This window comes from Quercus robur, chromosome 3 (genome assembly GCF_932294415.1).
Source record: "Quercus robur chromosome 3, dhQueRobu3.1, whole genome shotgun sequence".
Classification (NCBI taxonomy): Eukaryota; Viridiplantae; Streptophyta; class Magnoliopsida; order Fagales; family Fagaceae; genus Quercus; species Quercus robur.
This window is the reverse complement of record NC_065536.1, coordinates 25,861,371-25,881,176: the sequence shown is the minus strand read 5'-3', so window position 1 is coordinate 25,881,176 and position 19,806 is coordinate 25,861,371. Positions and strand designations below refer to the sequence as shown.

General features: G+C 33.5%; 4 protein-coding genes and 1 pseudogene across 4 annotated transcripts; 3 read left to right on the top strand and 2 right to left on the bottom strand.

Moving 5' to 3' along the window:
- Positions 1–5,479: 5,479 nt before the first annotated feature.
- Positions 5,480–6,614, bottom strand: LOC126717614 (glucomannan 4-beta-mannosyltransferase 9-like). Its single transcript, XM_050419447.1, has 2 exons — positions 6,033–6,614; positions 5,480–5,912 (listed from the first exon to the last, which is right to left on the bottom strand). Exons 1-2 carry the CDS (start codon positions 6,182–6,184, stop codon positions 5,750–5,752), a joined length of 315 nt encoding a protein of 104 aa, XP_050275404.1. The 5' UTR covers positions 6,185–6,614; the 3' UTR covers positions 5,480–5,749.
- A 1,863-nt stretch (positions 6,615–8,477) lies between these two features.
- LOC126719449 (pentatricopeptide repeat-containing protein At3g09040, mitochondrial-like) lies at positions 8,478–10,307 on the bottom strand (annotated as a pseudogene).
- A 983-nt stretch (positions 10,308–11,290) lies between these two features.
- Positions 11,291–11,866, top strand: LOC126717613 (disease resistance protein At4g27190-like). Its single transcript, XM_050419446.1, has one exon. The coding sequence runs from the start codon at positions 11,291–11,293 to the stop codon at positions 11,864–11,866; it is 576 nt and encodes a 191-aa protein (XP_050275403.1).
- A 93-nt stretch (positions 11,867–11,959) lies between these two features.
- Positions 11,960–13,057, top strand: LOC126719448 (disease resistance protein At4g27190-like). Its single transcript, XM_050421999.1, has one exon. The coding sequence runs from the start codon at positions 11,960–11,962 to the stop codon at positions 13,055–13,057; it is 1,098 nt and encodes a 365-aa protein (XP_050277956.1).
- A 39-nt stretch (positions 13,058–13,096) lies between these two features.
- Positions 13,097–19,696, top strand: LOC126717612 (putative disease resistance protein At4g19050). Its single transcript, XM_050419445.1, has 4 exons — positions 13,097–13,586; positions 14,400–15,143; positions 16,368–17,111; positions 18,335–19,696. Exons 1-4 carry the CDS (start codon positions 13,098–13,100, stop codon positions 19,274–19,276), a joined length of 2,919 nt encoding a protein of 972 aa, XP_050275402.1. The 5' UTR covers position 13,097; the 3' UTR covers positions 19,277–19,696.
- Positions 19,697–19,806: the final 110 nt, after the last annotated feature.

Sequence of the window (19,806 nt, the reverse complement as noted above, 5' to 3'; positions counted from 1 at the left end):
ATATGCGCACTTCATGACTGTGGTTTCCCCCTCCACCTCTATGGTCATTGTACGGGGTAACCACTTGATATACACCCTCTGCATGATTAAAATTCCTCACAGTGTGTCCTGCAATTTTCTGCTCATTTCTGTTATAGATCTCCATTGCATAATCACTCCACAGCTTACCTCGAGAGAGATCAGAAGCAATTTGTTTATGTCAATCGTGGAAATATGCAACACGTTTGCACCAAGTGAACTGAACCATTGTAGCAATGGACGAACCATGGGCACCTTTAAGTATACCATTAAAGCACTCAGAGATATTAGTTGTCATTGCCCCATAACGTCTTCCACATCATGTGACTGAGTCCATTTCTCCACATCCTCACTCACTAGATATGTGTATGGCATATAACGTTCAATTCGACAATCAGTAGGGTCTACACCCCTCAGTAAATTAATCTCGGCCTCCTTAATGGTTTGCATTATGGACTCAAATTTAGCTTCATGACTCGCATATCCAGCTTTCAAGGCCAATGCCTTTAGAGTCAGGTTATCAAAGTGTCTGTTGAAGTTGCTAGCAACATGTCGAAGGCAATATCGGTGATATACCTGTTCTCTTCCATCCTCACGTCTAGGCCACTCTCGAATGGCGGATTTGATATCTTTATGTCGGTCAGAAATAATATAAATGCCATCGTTAGGTATGACATGCTCTATGGAAGTCCTGAGACACTCTAAAAACCACCCCCAACTAGGCCCTAACTCCTTGTCCACAACAGCAAAGGCGAGAGGCAAAACCTTTTGGTTAGCATCGGTTACCATTACAATCATCAATACCCTCTTGTATTTACCATACAGATGGGTCCCATCAATACTAATCACTGGCCTGCAATATTGAAATGCAGCAATGCATGGAGCGAATGCCCAATATACATAGCGTAGTAACGCAGTACCTTCATATGACCTAGGTATGGTGTGATAGCTGTACTGGGTACCTGAGTCCTCATCCAAGTATGCCAACAACAACTTTCACAACTTTTGGTAAGACTCCTCCCAATCCCCGAATATCTTAGCAATTGCCTTTTGTTTTGCGTCTCATACTTTATAGTAAGAAAGTTCACGGTTATACTCAATACGTATGATCTCCCAGAGCTCATCATTACGTGCAGTGTGATTTTTTTGCAATTTTCCCACAATTTCTGATGCAACAAAATGCGAATCCATCATTTTACCGTCTCTTTGTAGGCCAAAGGGTATACAAGTGTGGACCCACATAAGACGTGACCATCCACAGACCATTGAATTTAGCCTTCATGAATGCCCCAACATACCACTTGCAGTTGTCGTCAATACATGCGGCACACAATTTCGTTTTGGTTGACCTTCGGATTATAAAATTTCTATTATCATTTGCTGCGTATATTATCAATGCACGCTTCACCGCCTCTTTATTTGCAAAAGTCAATTCTTTACAAAAATGCATCCCATCTTCCCAAGTAGAAACAAATGGTATCTAAAGACGTGAAGGATCAACCATATCTTCCCAAGTATTTGAGTAGAATGAGTCGGTAGGAGGTCTGTAGCCAGTGGTCGTATTTCTATTATGCTGGACACCAATATCATCATTTGCATCACCTTCATCATGGTACTCCATATTTTCTTCTTCAAAATTGGGAACGACTTCATGGTCATCCACATCGTTCTCAAAGTCGCCTTGCTCAATCCTCTCTTCGTACTCATTTACAACCTCAACATTTTCACCATCATTCGCAACATGATCTTCATCTTCGTCTTCGTCTTCCTCCTTTAAATGTGTCTCTTGAGGATAGAGGGTTTCACTAGTATTGGAAACATGATCTTGAGATGGGAGCGTATAACCTCCCATCGTATACCCTCCCATTGTATACCCTCTCATTGTAGTGCATCCATCATTTAGGGCTGTAAATTGTAAAGCAGTAGTTGTTTGTTGCACCACCTCAGTAGTGTTGTCTGCAAGCGCCTCCTAACTTACATACAACTCAGCAGCATTTACTTGGGGCATTTTCTGGATCCTATTAAACATCATCTTTACATGTTTATCTTCTTTGATCACCATATACCCGTAATTTATCTGTTCATGAAGGACTTCTTGTGGGTAACGATAAATAATCTTGATGTCATACCAAGCAGGATTCAATTTCAATTCGTCCATTATTTTCCTCTTCAAATTATTCAACGTCTTCAACTTACGACGTAACATCATGTAGTAGCATTCGATACCCTCCCCTCTAAATGAGAATCCGTCAATCCCTTCAGGATTGTGAAGGGGTCCACCGAAGTATACATTTATATCAATATTCTTTAAAGATTGTGAACCTATTAGAGAGCCAAAGAAATTTATGTTAGTGACATATTTTATCTCTTTCATTTAACATCAATTACAAAACCTTTTCTATCTACTCAAAGTACAAAAATTACAAGGTATCTAAAAGTGTAACAATTGCATATACTCACCCCACATCACATACAAACACACTCAATCATTATAATTTCGTACTCAAACAAATAAAAAAACTAAAAACAAAACTCACCCCCACTACAAATTTTAAACTCAGCTCTAACAAAAATATAAATAAAAATATCAAACCAAATAACAAAAGTCATGAGGATGTGCAAATGAATGAGTGCAATTATGTAACATCATTATTCCAGTGCTATGGAAATTAATGGCATACCCTATTACACTACTATTAATGAAATAACATAGAGCAGGGTTCATCAGAGAAAAAAAAAAAAAAAAAAAAAAAAAAAAAAACACTAATGTGAATATGATCATGATCAATCAAATTAGACATATCATCTAATTTCAAAATCAAGGCATTAATATACAGTGAAATATACCAGATGTGATATACAAACTCAAATTTTGACTCTAAATCATAAAAAAATAATATAAAAAATCCATCATGACAGTAAATTTGTTTTGGATCTGCTAATATGTCATCAGCTTTATATCATCCAGAAAATGGAAAAATGCCAGCTGCTTAATTAGGTGCAACTGGACTAGTGACCCAATTATTTTCATAGCTTTTACTGTATTCAATAATGTCTTTCTCATGGTTAGAATTTCATAAAAGTGGGAGGTTGCACAATTCTTTGAACCTGTTTCTTTTTTGGTTCCTTATGTGTCTATTATTCATTGAACATGCATGATTACCGACTCTTGCCTATATGCCTAAGTTTTTAAATTTTTAAAAATTTGTCCACAATGGGCCAAGCAACCAGCCGCCAGGTCCACTTAATATATAACCTAGAGTTATCTCTCTTACTGTTTTATACGCAATTATTCATGCCAAATTTTATAAATTGGATTCGCATATCCATTATTGGGTAGAAGAATTTGTGTGCAAGATTGAATAAGAGAGAAAAAGAAGAAAATCTCTCTCCATATTTTTCTTCGTGCATGTCTATTCCATATTTCTATGTGGATGGATTATTAGTCAGTGGATTCGTGTATCTTTCTCTAATACATATATATATATATATATATATATATATATAAATACTGACTATTTAAATATAAATATAAATATATAGTTGTATAAATATATATACATATTTTTTATAAGGAAACAAATATACATATTTAATACAAACAAATATCTTATCAAGAAACAAGTATAAATATTTAATACAAACAAATATTTTATTAGGAAATGGCATGACAAATTCAATGCAAGCAACACTTTCTAAAGCAGCTATATACACTAAACAACCAACTAGAGAGTGAGGAGACCCTTACCTGACATGAGGATAAGCAAATGTACTGCTGAGATTGTATGAGAGAGGAGCAATGTTTTGCTGCTGAATATGTATGAGAGTTTATGAGAGTTGTATGACGTTCTGTGAGAGTTGTTGAGAGAGGTTTTGTGAGAGTTGTTAAGGTTCTGTGATACAAGTTGCTGAAGGTGTGAGAGTTGTGTGATGCAGTCAAAATATTCTCTGAGAGTTGTGTGAGGTTGTGTGAGAGTTTTTTGTTGCTATTCAAATATTCTCTGCATACCCAAAACAGACGTGTGAGAGTTTTTTATTGCTAGTCAAATATTCTCTGCCATGACTAATGCATACCCAAAAACAAAAACATGGACATGACCAATGCATACCCAAAACAGACGTGTGAGAGTTGTCAGATATTCTCTGCATACCCAAAACAAAACAGACAAAAACATGGACATGACCAAGACATGACCTGACGTGTGAGGCTTTAAAAATTGAGTCTCTGAGACTCGGTTTTACTTTTAGTAAATCGAGTCTCAAAGACTCGATTTTAAAGGCCTTATATGTGGCAAAATTCCATGTGGAGTACACGTGGAATTTTGCCACATCAAACTACGTAAACCAAGCCTCAAAGGCTCGATTTAAAGGCCCTAAATCGAGCCTCTGAGGCTCGAGTTGTTAATAAGTGAAATTGTTTCCGAATCGGACCAACTAACTGAATAGTTGGTTTTTTATTGCTAGTTACCCATTTTCTCCTTCCATAAATTCCAGAAGATTGCTAAAATAAAAAAGCAAATTTTATAGATTCAAAAAAAAAAAAAAAAATTTTTTTTTTGAAACCAGAACCAATATCATTAAAATAGAAAAAAAAATATTAATTGGTTTTCATTTGTTTTATTATTATTTTTATTATTATATATGTTTTCCCTTTTTCAGAATTCTCATAATGCATCACGGTCCACCATCCACGTTGAAAACCCGAAGAGAGGTATGTTATTGATTTCTTTCTCTTCCTAGACAACCGCCAGTTGTGAGAATGAATTTTCTAGACAAAATCGGGGGGAAAATTCTCGATTGCGTATTTGCAGCAGTTGGACGTCAATTGGGTTATCTGATTCACTACAAAAGTAATGTTGATAATCTAAACACCCCAAGTTAAGGAGTTGGGTGAGGCCAGAGATAGGGTGCAGCATGATGTTGATTCTGCTATAAGTAATCTAATGAAAATTGAAGATGATGTGCAGAGACGGCTTACCGAATCTGATGACATAATAGCAATGGCAGGGGTAATCCTTGAAGATGATAGACCAGCAAAGATTACGTACTGCAATGGATGTCATTACAAAGAAATTTGGTTATTTTCAAAGGTTGAAACCGTTGAGAAAAGTACTAAAAACCGTTGAAAATACTATTTTTGACGGTTAAAGTAACCATCAAGAACCGCCATTAAAAACTATATTGAAATTTTTTTTCTACAGCCTATGCAACTGTTGGAAAAAAATGTTACACTTTTATCAACGGTTAATAAATGTCGAAGTATTATTAAAAGCCGTTGAAACATAAAAACATAAGGATGCTTATTACTTTTTTCTACATGTACTCAACCATCGATAAAGGGTATTTTGAGATAAATTTCAATGGTTTGTAAAAGTTGAAATAAGTATTTTCTTTAAAATAAATAAATAAATTTGGATGTGCTTTTTACATTGATCAAAATATAATAACCTAATTCAAAATATAATGTAAACACAATTGTGCAATTCCTAATTAAATTTACAACAACCAATCAACTACTCTTTTAACACAATAAAAAAACTGTACAAATACAATGGATAATTAGAGCTGAAAATATTTTTTTTTTATCAGTAATTTGAACTGAAAATATAAAAGTCAACCCTTCGAAACCCATGCCCATATGAATGGTCATGTATATGTTGCTGAAGCAGAAATTATACAGACACATTAACAAAATGCAAAACGAACTTCAGTATCATTGTTGGGAGTTCCTCTAAGAGTTTGGGACAAAGGTGCCAACGTACCCAAACCCCACAATGAAGAAGGCAGCTGCTTGGATAAAAAGGAATAGGAAGAAGTGGTTTTTTCCAAAGAAAACATCATACCAGGCAACAAATAATAGGTAAGCTCCAACTGCAAGCTCTAGTAAATGGAGTCTGTCACAGTTTAAGAACAAAATAACAAATATTGATCAAATATTCTTTAGTATAGATGATATTACTTTAAAAAGGAGGGCATGACTAAATTGTACAGCAAGTCTATGGAAGAATGCATACCTTTCTCCAAACCTGAACCCAGGTTTTCTTGGTGCTTTCAAGCCTGCTTTAGCCTTGAGAGCATCTCCTAGTTTCTCTGTTACAATCCATTCATTTGCTCGATTTGTCTCTAGTCGACCAATGATGGTAGCCTTCATTCGATGTAGTGACATGACATTCTCATAAAGGATCCAGAAAACCAATAAATGGAGTGACCTAAAAGATTATGAAAGAACATGAACAAAAAACCCAGAAAAATCAGTAAGGCCTAGATCACCATGGCAACAATGTCTAGGAAATGACACTTAATATAATCGCTGAAGCAACATTCATTGGCCTAGGTAGCAGGTAAGTTAATAATTTGAAAAAATTTCCCCTTTTTTGGCTAACATGGTGTCTAGCACTTAAGGCACCTAACTAATCCCTTGTGTTATAGGGAGAAATCCCTTGAGGCTGGTCTGAAGGCAATGGTAAGGGATTCAAATCCAGAACCTTTCGAAACCCATACAGCTTAACACAAAGCAATTATAATATATTACAAAAAAGTTATTTAAGGTCAAAGTTTCCCCATACCATTCCCAAAGAAGAAACAAAGTATATATACATACATACATACATACATACATACATACACATATATATCTATATATATATATATATATATATATATGAACTAAATGAACCATATAAATCACATTATTGAGAAAAGCAACTTAGACAGTAAACTCAAAAGCATTTTGCATTTACATGAAGGAACATCAATATTTTAAAACAAAATCAATTTTATGATTTGGAACAGGTATAGAAGGGAAAAGATTAGTGATAATTACCTTTAAACCTCTCACCAATTCAGCTTAGTACCTTAGCCTCAGAAAGTTCATCACAAACAAGAGTATTTCCAATAGCAAGAAGAATTGCCTTCTCCAAGACAGGATCAAACGTATTGCAGTAAAGTTTACAATGAATTTTTAATATTGATTTACTAACATATATTTCAAGATGAAATAAATGGACAAGATAGAGGCAACATACATAAGATAAAAAAACCTGGAGTGATTATCATGAGTTAGAGAAGCAAAGAATCATTAGATAAATTGCAATGAGAAGTATCTTAACCACCAAATTAGGATCAGTCTGTTATATATAAATCACCAGAAAGATGTATGCCAATAGGCAGTGCAGCACACATTGAAATTTCACTATCAGAATGTGTAGGTAAACTAGTAAAGAGACAAGCCTTAGCAAAGGATATTGAATTACATCAAAGACCAGCTTTGCAGTACCACCTAAGGCCCACAATCTCTCAATGATTGGCTAAACACGAATTGACTGAAGAGGTATAAATGTCTGAGGAGGAAGTCTTTGTTCTTTCAAATACTGCATGGAAGCAAGAGAAATAACTAGTAATCTTAATCAACTCAATTAAATCTATAATATTAAGTCAAAAAATCAATAACAGAATTATTTTATAAAATCTTGTGCATTCAAACTATTATTGTACGAAGCACGCTTTTGAATTCCTGAAAAAGTAAAGGAAAATTATAAAAGTATGTCATTATAAGGCCAAGGCCTGAAAACAATAAATAAATAAAACAAGGGAAGTGGCAACTTTGAGGCCAACAGAACCCACAAACTAAAACCGAAGCTGAGTAAATAATTTCAGGAATACAAGCCCTTCACCTAACAAATTTTGCACCCCACATGGAGATGATCATATTAAAAATTTATATTAAAAAATCTAAATGGCGATGATCCTATACTTGCAACAGATTAAGGTTGTGCTTAAAACAAAAGGGATGTTAAAAATCATATTAAAAAATCTGGTGAAAACTGCCTTATTAGTATTTGTGCTTAAAACATACAAAAAAGAAAATAACAAATGCACTGAGATAGACAAACATGCAACACATACATAATATGTGTATTGTGTACATTCCTCCCTATGTTTGCATACAGAACATAAGTTTACTAAGCTTAACTTCATATGGGAAAGGATTAGCTAGAGATTTTAAACAAACACAACTATGAAGGACAACAATTTTTTGTTTTTTTATATAAGGAAAAGTTTTATTAAAATGCAGAAAAAGGAAGATTATCATACAAAACTAATCTTATGAGAAATTAATAAAATTATTCTGGAAAGACAATTACATTTTCTAGAAACCTCAAACTATTGCAATTAAGAAATTGATGTAGACGTACAATGTGTAGTATAGCCATATTTTAATGAACCCCCAGCCCCACTTTTTTTCACATGCACGCACTACACACCAAGAAAAGAAAGAAGAAAGAAGGATGAAAAGGTCAAGAAGTTAGTTAGACCAAACAGGGCAATCCAAAGTACAAATTGTCCGTTTGGACATCACGCTTAAACCTTTAAGCAAAAGAAACTCTTCTGTAATAATTCCCTATACAAGATCCAGACTTGATAAACAGTTCTAGATTGATGGGAATATAGCCCCCAAGATACCATCAACCGCCGCAGTCCTCTGCTTTGAGGCTCTATAGTAGGTGCCAAATTTGATCTCTTGGTTCCATCATTAGAGGGTGCTAATATTATCAGCAACTTGTTATCTCAATTAAACTGTGGCCAATCTTTCTTGTCACCTTCCTTGCATAAGCACTCTCTCTAATTTGCATTGACGTTTTAAATTCTCCAATTTTAGAATAGAAATTTGAAGCTTGCAAACAAACTGCAGGATCCTCTGGTTTAAGCTCCATCAAGATTTTTGCTACTCTCCTTCCCACTATCTCATTACCATGGACCCTACAACTTTGTAACAATGAACTCCACATTACACTGAAACAATTGAATTCCATGAAATCACATCCTCCACTGGAATACTATCAAATGATTTTTTTGCATCAACTAAACTTCCACAAGCAGAATAAAAATCTACCAAAGCATTAGCTACGAATATATTTGATTCTACCCATCCAAACTTAACAGCGAGGCAATGCAGCTACTTTCCTTCATCTAAAAGTTCTGGTTACTGCATCCACGAAATAAATAACAAAAGGTAAGACCATTTGGCTCCACACCATCCAATCCCATTTTAGAGAACAACTCTAATAACTTATCTGATCGACCCGTACAACCGGGTTCACAATACCCACGTAATACCAAATTCCATACGGCCATATTTTGCTTTGGCAACTCATTGAACAACATGAAAGCTACATCATCATGCCTCATATGCATATAAAGGTCAACAAGTGAACTTCCAACAAACAAATTCAAGCTAAATCCAAGTGTAATAACCCTGCAGTGAACTTGAATTCCTTCTCCATAAAACCCTGCATCACTACAAAAACCCAAAACAGAGGAAAATGTGGATGGGCTTTCTCTTATTCCTTCTTGAACCATTTCAGCATAGAGGTAAAGAGCCAGTTTTGGAAACCCACATCTGGCATGACCAGAAATCAGCCAATTATAGGTAACAACATCACAAAATGGCATTTCATCAAACATCTTGAGGGTCGAGTTTTAACTGCCCAGACTTGATTAGGCTATCAATTATTCAGTTTTTGGAGTAAATACCCTCATGAGCATTGCTTTCACAGTACGAGTCCAACACCAGAGAAGGGGTTGATGAAAGTATTGGTATGTGATATTTTGGTGTAGAGGTTGCTATGCTTTGTACAAAGGATAGGAGTTTATTTTTAAAGCTAATTCTTATTGGGTTGCCACAAAGAACAAGCCCCCAAATAATTCAACCAGTACCAAAAATTTAAGCTCCCTCAAAAATGTTTTCTAAACTAAAAACTTCCACCAACTAATATTTTCTTATAGCATAAATATATTCATCAGAAATCAAGAGCCTCAGTATAATGAAAAACACTTTGTTTTCATATAGAATAGGAAAAAGCTTTGAAGAGTTTTTGTACCTGATGGGATGACAAAAAGGGAAGGAAGATCAGTTCAGACTTCAAAGTCAGTACTGAGGCTGTAAACCAAAAAATTGGAAATTAGCAACCATCTCTATCACAATGTACATTATAAAATTTACAACTGAGCACATCTAATCAATTACAACTTACAACTACACTTAATCACATAATTCTCAGAAACCCTCTTGGTAGAACAGCCAACAAATGTGAACAATAGTAATGAAATTTATCAAGAACCTGCAACTCACTCACTTACTCACCAACTGACGTTCTTGCTTTCAATCCCACAGATAGTGAAATTTGAACTCTCCTTGACCCTTCATTGAGCTGAAATACCAATGCAAATGCACCTGCAATCACATTGAAAGCACGCAATACACAAAACCACAAATTCAATTTTGACATAGCATTTCAATTTTCAAATTCAAGAACAAAGACCACAAAAGTTCAAAATACTCAAAGCGAATAACAGAGTATGGACAAAATTCAAGTCCAAGCAAAAACAAACTGATCAGAAATAAGTTTTTAAAACTACGAAATCGAGAGAAATAGAAAAAATACCTAATTGAAGGGTTTGGATAGGGAAAAGTGTGAATATCTGAATGTAGTAGTACCAGCTTGGTGAAATCAATTCGACGGCGATGATCTTGATGAGGAAATCAAAACGAAAATCGTAAAAAAAAAAAAAAAAAATACCTAGTCAAGAACTTTGTTTGGTTGCCTAGAAAATAATAGAAAAATAGAAAGGTTTTGAAATTGATTAATAGCCATGACCGCAAAGAGCTATGAGAGAGAGCAATAGAGAGAGATCGATAGAGAGAGAGAGAGAGTGAGACAGCGATAGAGAGAGAGACAATGATTTATATATAACAGACTGATCATAAAAAAAATATTTAATATATACAAGTTCGGTGTTTTTATTTTCAACATTTTATATCTGTTAATAAAATATTTAATTTTTTTTTTCACATTTGTCCGACTGTTGATATAACTTTTCCCTATTTATTTATTTTTTTAACACCTATTTCAACAATTATGCCAATTGTAGATATATATATAAATATATATATATTTAACACATGTTTCAACAGTTATACCAATTGTGGAGATAAATATGTGAATTTCTTTACTTTACACAACAGTTGTGTATAACTAAGGTTTTTATTAACATTTTTTAGTGATAGTAGATAAAAATATGTTGAAAAAACTCAAGTTTGTTGTAGTGTGGTGTCCTAATTTGATATCCCGTTATCAAGTGAGCAAGAGGGCAGACAAGGCAGCATTGGAAGCTAAGAATTTGAAGGATGAGATATCAAAGATTGATGGCAATAGCGTTGGCTATCGTGAGTCTACACAAGTGGTAGAGACTGTGACATCAAATAGAGGGTATGAGGCCTTTTGAATCAAGAAAGCCAACAATAACTGGAGTTCTAGAGGCACTAAAAGATCCTAATATCACTAGGATTGGAATTCACGGTATGGGAGGTGTTGGGAAAACCATGCTAGTCAAAGAAGTTCTAAAACAAGCTGAGAAAGACAAGTTGTTTGACGAGTACCTTTTTTTAGTTGTATCCAATGATCCAGACTTGAAAAGGATTCAAAGGGAAATTGCGGAGCAATTAGATCTAAAACTTGAGGTGGAGAGTGAACTAGTAAGAAGAGATCAACTACGTAAGCGATTGAAACAAGAGAATAGGGTCCTTGTAATTTTGGATGACATTTGGAAGTACCTGGACTTGGAAGCTCTTGGGATTTTTTCCTTTGGAGATGATAATAAGGGGTGCAAGTTATTGTTGACGTCCAGATTTTATAATGTAGTATGCAAAGATATGGATACCCAAAAGCAGTTCGAAGTCAAAGTTTTCTTAAACGATGAAGCGAGAAACTTGTTTGAGAAGATAGGTGGTGATTTAGCTAAAACCTCTGAAATTAAACCAACTATGCTTCAAATTGTCGAAGAATGAGCTGGATTACCAATTGCCATTACAACAGTTGCAAATGCATTAAAAAATCAGAAAAACCCACGTATTTGGAAAGATTTCCTCAATCAGTTGAAGATGTCTAGCCCAAGAGAGATCGAGGGAATGAATGAGAAGGTGTACAAAAGTATAAAGATGAGTTATGAGTTTTTACAAAGTAATGAAGCAAAGTCATTATTGTTGCTTTGTAGTCTACATGGAGAGGATGACGACATAAAAGTAGAAGACTTGTTGAGATATGGTGTGGGTTGGGGCTTGTTTGATAACGTGGATACAATAGAGGGTGCGAGATGTAGGGTGCACTCATTGGTTGAAAGACTCAAAGATTCCAGCTTGTTGTTGGATGGGGATGATAATGGTACAGTCAAAATGCATGACGTAATTCGTGACGTTGTCATTAATATTGCATCTGAAGAGAAGCATATGTTTACTATAAGAACTGCTATTGAATTGCAAAATCTGTCTAAAAGGGAAGATGCAGTTGCAATTTCGTTGCCTTACATTAATGATAATTCAGAGCTTCCTAATCAGTTTGAATATTCAAAGCTTGAGTTACTTTTGTTGTTCGACCAAAAAATTGATTTCAGTATTCCAGATTCATTTTTTGAAGAGTTAAAGGATCTCAAAGTGTTGAAGTTATCTGAAAGCTGGTCTGAAGTACTTCCTTCATCACTTTCGTCCCTTGAAAACCTCCAAACATTGTGTTTAGACGGTTATGTGGTACAGAATGCAATCATAATTGGAGAACTGAAGAATTTGAAAGCTCTTAGCCTTTCATTGTCCGATATTAAACGGTTACCAAAAGAGATAGGGCAGCTGACTCACCTTCAGTTACTAGATTTGAGAAAATGTTCCGAACTTAAATTTATTCCACCCAATGTGTTATCTAATCTGAAGATGTCAGAAGAATTATATTTGCCAGATTATGTTGAATGGGAAGTTGAAGCACAAAGCACAGAAAGTATTAATGCAATGGTCTCAGAGTTGGACGGTTTGGCTGAGTTGACCAAGTTACATATATGTATTGAGAATGCAAAGATTCTACAGGACACCAAGTTTTTTGAAAGGTTGAAAAGCTATAGAATAGCCATAGGCAGTGCTTGGGACTTGAATGAAACTTGGGAAACTTCACGAATTTTAAAACTCAAAATAAGCTTTCAATCGGACTGTCTATAAAGGATTATTTGGGGAATGTGAAACTCTCATTTTGGAAAAAATGAAGGGCGTCAAAAATATTCTTTACGAATTAGAATCGGAAGGTTTTCGAAGTTTGAAGCATCTCAAAGTTGAAGACAATGATGAGATTCAGTATATTATCAAGTCTATGGGGCTTCTTGATTCTGTCTTTCCTAGTTTGGAGTCAATTACCCTGTGGAATGTGACTAATTTGGAACGGATATACTACACACGACTTCCAACGAAGACTTTTTGTAACTTGAGAGTGGTAAATGTGAGGAACTGTCGTAAGTTGGAATTTGTCTTCTCCTCATCTATGGTTGAATGCTTTTCACACCTCCAAAAAATGAAGATAGAAGATTGCGAGATAATGAGTGCAATAGTTGCGATAGAAAGAGAAGAAGAAATTGAGGTCAATAGTGACGACAGCATTATGTTTGCAAATCTCCATTCTTTAGAATTAAGGAAGTTATTCAAGTTAAAGGGCTTCCTTTCTGTTGTCGATTCTCGTGTACTTTTCAACGGGAAGGTATGTTTAAGATTTAATTTTAAATTTTACTCTTTAAATGTTGATAAGTCTTCCGCACCCTAAAAAATAAATAACAAAGTTTAGACTATGTATTGTCAATATCAAGACACATTTTCTTTTTGAAAATTGCACCAAATGATCAAAAGTATTATTATAAGAAAAAGTCAATGAACAAGAGTTTTACAGAAGAATAACCAAATTCCCTAATCGAGATAAAACACAAATGGAACGTACTTATATAAAATGCTTTTTTAGTAGAACATACTTATATAATTAGTTTATGTATTCTGTATTTTAAATTGATTATCTATCTATTACATTGTGACTTTGATACATCTTTATATACTTTTTACACTTGCCAAATTTTCTAAAAAATAGTTTAAATTTAGTATAATACTAATACTAGAATTGTCTTTTGATTTTCTACTACAGCTTGGAATGAAACATTTTTCCAAAAATTGTGCATATTAATTTAACAATTTCTTAATATACTGTTTTCGAATTTGAGTTCTATTTGTTATGCAAATAGAGAGAGAAATCCGGTTATGAAATTAAATTGAATTTTCATCCTTATAAGCATTATCCTAATCTAAATTTCATCACCAATTCTTTTAGTACGTACATGACCATTGAGAAAAAGCTTGAAGAAATGATACTATGTTTTGCCAAACAATACCTCTTAAATGAAAAGGAATTATTACCCTTCTTCCTTAATTCTGCCTTATAATAGTTTCCTCTTTGTTAATCGTGGTCTTTACAATATAATTTAATTAAGTTTCATTTATTGACTCAATGTGTACTTGAGAATTGCAGGTTGTCTTTCCGATCTTGAAGAATTTGGAAATAAAAGGCATTAATAGCATGAATATGATCTGGCCCAACCAACTCATTTCAGATTTCTTTGGCAAACTAGAAACACTAAACGTTTCAGGTTGCGCAAATCTTAAAAAAATTGTTCCGCCCAATATGTTGAGAATGCTCCGAAATCTAAAAGAATTGAATATAAAAAGATGTGGCTCCATAGAAGAGGTATTTGATATCCAAGGGACAAATAATGTTGAAGAATCACGTGATATAGTAGCCGCTGAACTTATATCCTTAACATTAAGAAATCTGGAAAAAGTGAAGCACGTGTGGAGTATGGATCCTCAAGGAATAATCACCTTTGGGAAATTACGTACCATAAAAATTGAGGGTTGTTCCAGTCTAAAAAGTGTTTTTCCAACATCTGTGGCGACGGCTCTTATGCAACTTGAGAAGCTAGAGATAAAAGATTGTGCAACGGTGGAGGAAATCGTAGCAAAAGAAGAAGGAATAGAGACAACCATTTTGTTTGTATTCCCACAATTGACCACTCTAGAACTTCAAAATTTGCCTGAACTCAAAAGTTTTTATCCAGGAAACCACACTTTAGAGTGGCAGTCATTGAAAGGCTTGCGCATTCAAAAATGCGACAAACTGAAAATATTTGGTTCCAATAAGTCAAGTGTCGAAGAAACAAATGGGCTGGGCCATCATGGTAGTCTTATTCTACAACCCCTCTTTTTCGTCGAAAAGGTTAGATCTAATTACAAGTAACAACTGTCCTACTTTTTTTGTCTGTGTTTATTTTATTTGGTTTTAATTATTTTTACATAAAATTATTATTAATTTTTTAATGCAAATATGTATACTGGGATGACTATATATGCTTAGTAGACTAGCCTGCTTAACGTAAGAGCACAAAGATTAGAGCTTTTACAACCATCCTCTTAATTTTTAACTAATAAGAGAATATCTACTTTGTGGTAAATTTTGAAGAAAATCATCTTATCTTTTGAGTAAGATATATTTGAACATCTTTAAATATTGTTTTACTTAAGATTGTTAAATAATTAAATTGTATACATTTATTTTATTTATTTTAATAAATATGATGTCATTAAAATTTGAATCCCGTTGATCCAATTTAAAAACTTTAAACCCTTCAATTTTTGGGTTTTTTTTTTTTTTTTTTAAACGGTTTAACAAAAAGGGGAGAAATCTTATCTCTTGTTGAATTTCAAAACGTACTAAAATGATAGTAAAACAAATACACTATTATAGTATTGTCATAGAGTCAAAGCCTTTAATAGGCTTTCAAGAATCTAGCTGCAAATCATCTCAATTTCTATTTTTTCGTGGATAAATTATCCTCATCTAAATTTCATCTCCAATTTGTAATTACGGATCAATGTGAAAGAAATTGAACAAATAAACCGCTATATTGCAACACAATACCTCTTCTATAAAAAAAAATAATTTATTATATATTGTAGGATTCAAAATATATTTCCATGATATTGGCATTTATATATACTAGTCTCTGAACAGGTGTTCACTTACGTGCTGAGAAAATCTACTTTTTATTTTTTATTTTTTTTATTTTATATGAGTAAAGCAGTTTTATATGAGTAAAACACAGGCGAGTGGATAGGAGAGTGACTAAATGAGTTCATGTTTTTAGGGAGAGTTGAAATTTGTTATTCCACGTTGTAACCTTTATTTCTATGAGAACTCACCATTTATATGCCAGTAATTATTACTCTTCTTCCTTCTTAATACGTACATGACCATTGAGAAAAAGCTTGAAGAAATGATACTATGTATTGCCACATAATAACTCTTAAATGAAAAGGAATTATTACTCTTCTTCCTTCTTAATTCTTCCTTATAATAGTTTCCTCTTTGTTAATCATGGTCTTTAGAATATAATTTAATTAAGTTTCATTTATTGGCTCAATGTGTACCTGAGAATTGCAGGTTGTCTTTCCGATCTTGAAGAAATTGGAAATAGAAGGCATGGATAGCATGAATATGATCTGGCCCGACCAACTCATTTCAGATTTCTTTGGCAAACTAGAAACACTGACCGTTTCAGGTTGCACAAATCTTACAAATATTGTTCCGCCCAATATGTTGAGAAAGCTCCGAAATCTAAAAGAATTGAAGATAGAAAAATGTGGCTCCATAGAAGAGGTATTTGATATCCAAGGGACAAATAATGTTGAAGAATCACGTGATATAGCAGCCACTGAACTTATATCCTTAACATTAAGAAATCTGGAAAAAGTGAAGCACGTGTGGAGTATGGATCTTCAAGGAATAATCACCTTTGGGAAATTACGTACCATAAAAATTGAGGGTTGTTCCAGTCTAAAAAGTGTTTTTCCAACATCTGTGGCGAAGGATCTTATGCAACTTGAGATGCTAGAGATAAAAGATTGTGCAACGGTGGAGGAAATCGTAGCGAAAGAAGAAGGAATAGAGACAACCACTTTGTTTGTATTCCCACGATTGACCACTCTAGAACTTCAAAATTTGCCTGAGCTCAAAAGTTTTTATCAAGGAAACCACACTTTAGAGTGGCTGTCATTGAAAGGCTTGCGCATTCAAAAATGCGACAAACTGAAAATATTTGGTTCCAATAAGTCAAGTGTCGAAGAAACAAATGGGCTGGGCCATCATGGTAGTCTTATTCTACAACCCCTCTTTTTCGTCGAAAAGGTTAGATCTAATTACAAGTAACTGTCCTACTTTTTTTGTCTGTGTTTATTTTATTTGGTTTTAATTATTTTTACATAAAATTATTATTAATTTTTTAATGCAAATATGTATACTGGGATGACTATATATGCTTAGTAGACTAGCCTGCTTAACGTAAGAGCACAAAGATTAGAGCTTTTACAACCATCCTCTTAATTTTTAACTAATAAGAGAATATCTACTTTGTGGTAAATTTTGAAGAAAATCATCTTATCTTTTGAGTAAGATATATTTGAACATCTTTAAATATTGTTTTACTTAAGATTGTTAAATAATTAAATTGTATACATTTATTTTATTTATTTTAATAAATATGATGTCATTAAAATTTGAATCCCGTTGATCCAATTTAAAAACTTTAAACCCTTCCATTTTTGGGTTTTTTTTTTTTTTTTAAACGGTTTAACAAAAAGGGGAGAAATCTTATCTCTGGTTGAATTTCAAAACGTGCTAAAATGATAGTAAAACAAATACACTATTATAGTATTGTCATAGAGTCAAAGCCTTTAATAGGCTTTCAAGAATCAAGCCGCAAATTATCTCAATTTCTATTTTTTCGTGGATAAATTATCCTCATCTAAATTTCATCTCCAATTTGTAATTACGGATCAATGTGAAAGAAATTGAACAAATAAACCGCTATATTGCAACACAATACCTCTTCTATAAAAAAAAATAATTTATTATATATTGTAGGATTCAAAATATATTTCCATGATATTGGCATTTATATATACTAGCCTCTGAACATGTGTTCACTTGTGTGTTCAGAAAATCTACTTTTTTTTTTTATTTTTTTTTTTTTATTTTATATAAGTAAAGCAGTTTTATATCAGTAAAACACAGGCGAGTGGATAGGAGAGTGGCTGAATGAGTTCATGTTTTTAGGGAGAGTTGAAATTTGTTATTTCACGTTGTAACCTTTATTTCTATGAGAACTCACCATTTATATGCCAGTAATTATTACTCTTCTTCCTTCTTAATACGTACATGACCATTGAGAAAAAGCTTGAAAAAATGATACTATGTATTGCCACACAATAACTCTTAAATGAAAAGGAATTATTACCCTTCTTACTTCTTAATTCTTCCTTATAATAGTGTCCTCTTTGTTAATCGTGGTCTTCAGAATATAATTTAATTAAGTTTCATTTATTGACTCAATGTGTATGTGAGAATTGCAGGTTGTCTTTCCGATCTTGAAGAAATTGGAAATAGAAGGCATGGATAGCATGAATATGATCTGGCCCGACCAACTCATTTCAGATTTCTTTGGCAAACTAGAAACACTGAACGTTTCAGGTTGCACAAATCTTACAAAAATTGTTCCGCCCAATATGTTGAGAACGCTCCGAAATCTAAAAGAATTGAAGATAAAAAGATGTGGCTCCATAGAAGAGGTATTTGATATCCAAGGGACAAATAATGTTGAAGAATCACGTGATATAGTAGTCGCTGAACTTATATCCTTAACATTAGGAAATCTGGAAAAAGTGAAGCACGTGTGGAGTATGGATCCTCAAGGAATAATCACCTTTGGGAAATTACGTACCATAAAAATTAAGGGTTGTTCCAGTCTCAAAAGTGTTTTTCCAACATCTGTGGCGAAGGATCTTATGCAACTTGAGATGCTAGAGATAAAAGATTGTGCAACGGTGGAGGAAATCGTAGCAAAAGAAGAAGGAATAGAGACAACCACTTTGTTTGTTTTCCCACAATTGACCAATCTAGCACTTCAAAATTTGCCTGAACTCAAAAGTTTTTATCCAGGAAACCACACTTTAGAGTGGCCGTCGTTGAAAGACTTGTGCATTCATAAATGCGACAAACTGAAAATATTTGGTTCCAGTAAGTCAAGTGTCGAAGAAACAAATGGGCCGGGCCATCATGCTAGTCTTATTCTACAACCCCTCTTTTTCGTCAAAAAGGTAACAACTTCCCTTGCATGTCATTATATTTTGTTAATATATAGTATATATACTCATTGGATTATATGTGGGTGGAGTAGGCTGAGTTCAGGCCCTAGTGGTTGCATTCAAACTGCACATACTTGTTTAAGAATTCTCGCTCAAATAGATTTGTCATATGTGAATTGCGAGCAAAACATAAAATTTTGGTGGGCTTGAAAATTGAGACGCCCTTCAATTAATAAAACTAGTATGTAATAAGCACAAGAATGATGAATTTTAGTGATGCTATTGATGTTAGTTTAGGTTATTAAACATATAAAATATAGTTTGGCAGTACATTTGGAGGTACTAAAATAGTTTTTCCTTGCAATTTTCATGATATTAGTTAAGCCAAGTTTCTCATTGCATTGCTATTACATATATAATTTTAAAAATCACTATTGGGTACTACATATACTACAATATCAATTCAAAATTATTTTCCATGAAATTCTATTAGATACAACACAAAATAAAATAATAAATTAGTCAAATAGAATCTCGCAAATTGAATAGGGATGAGTGCATGGAATCGCTCAGTTCAATTATTGTTTGTTACGTTCAATATTTTCTCATATAAATTATCTAAATAGAAATAGTATAAAAAAAAATGTCCATTGTTAATATATATATATATATATATATATATATATATTTATATATATATATATAATGGATCATACATAGTCATGATATATTACATAAAT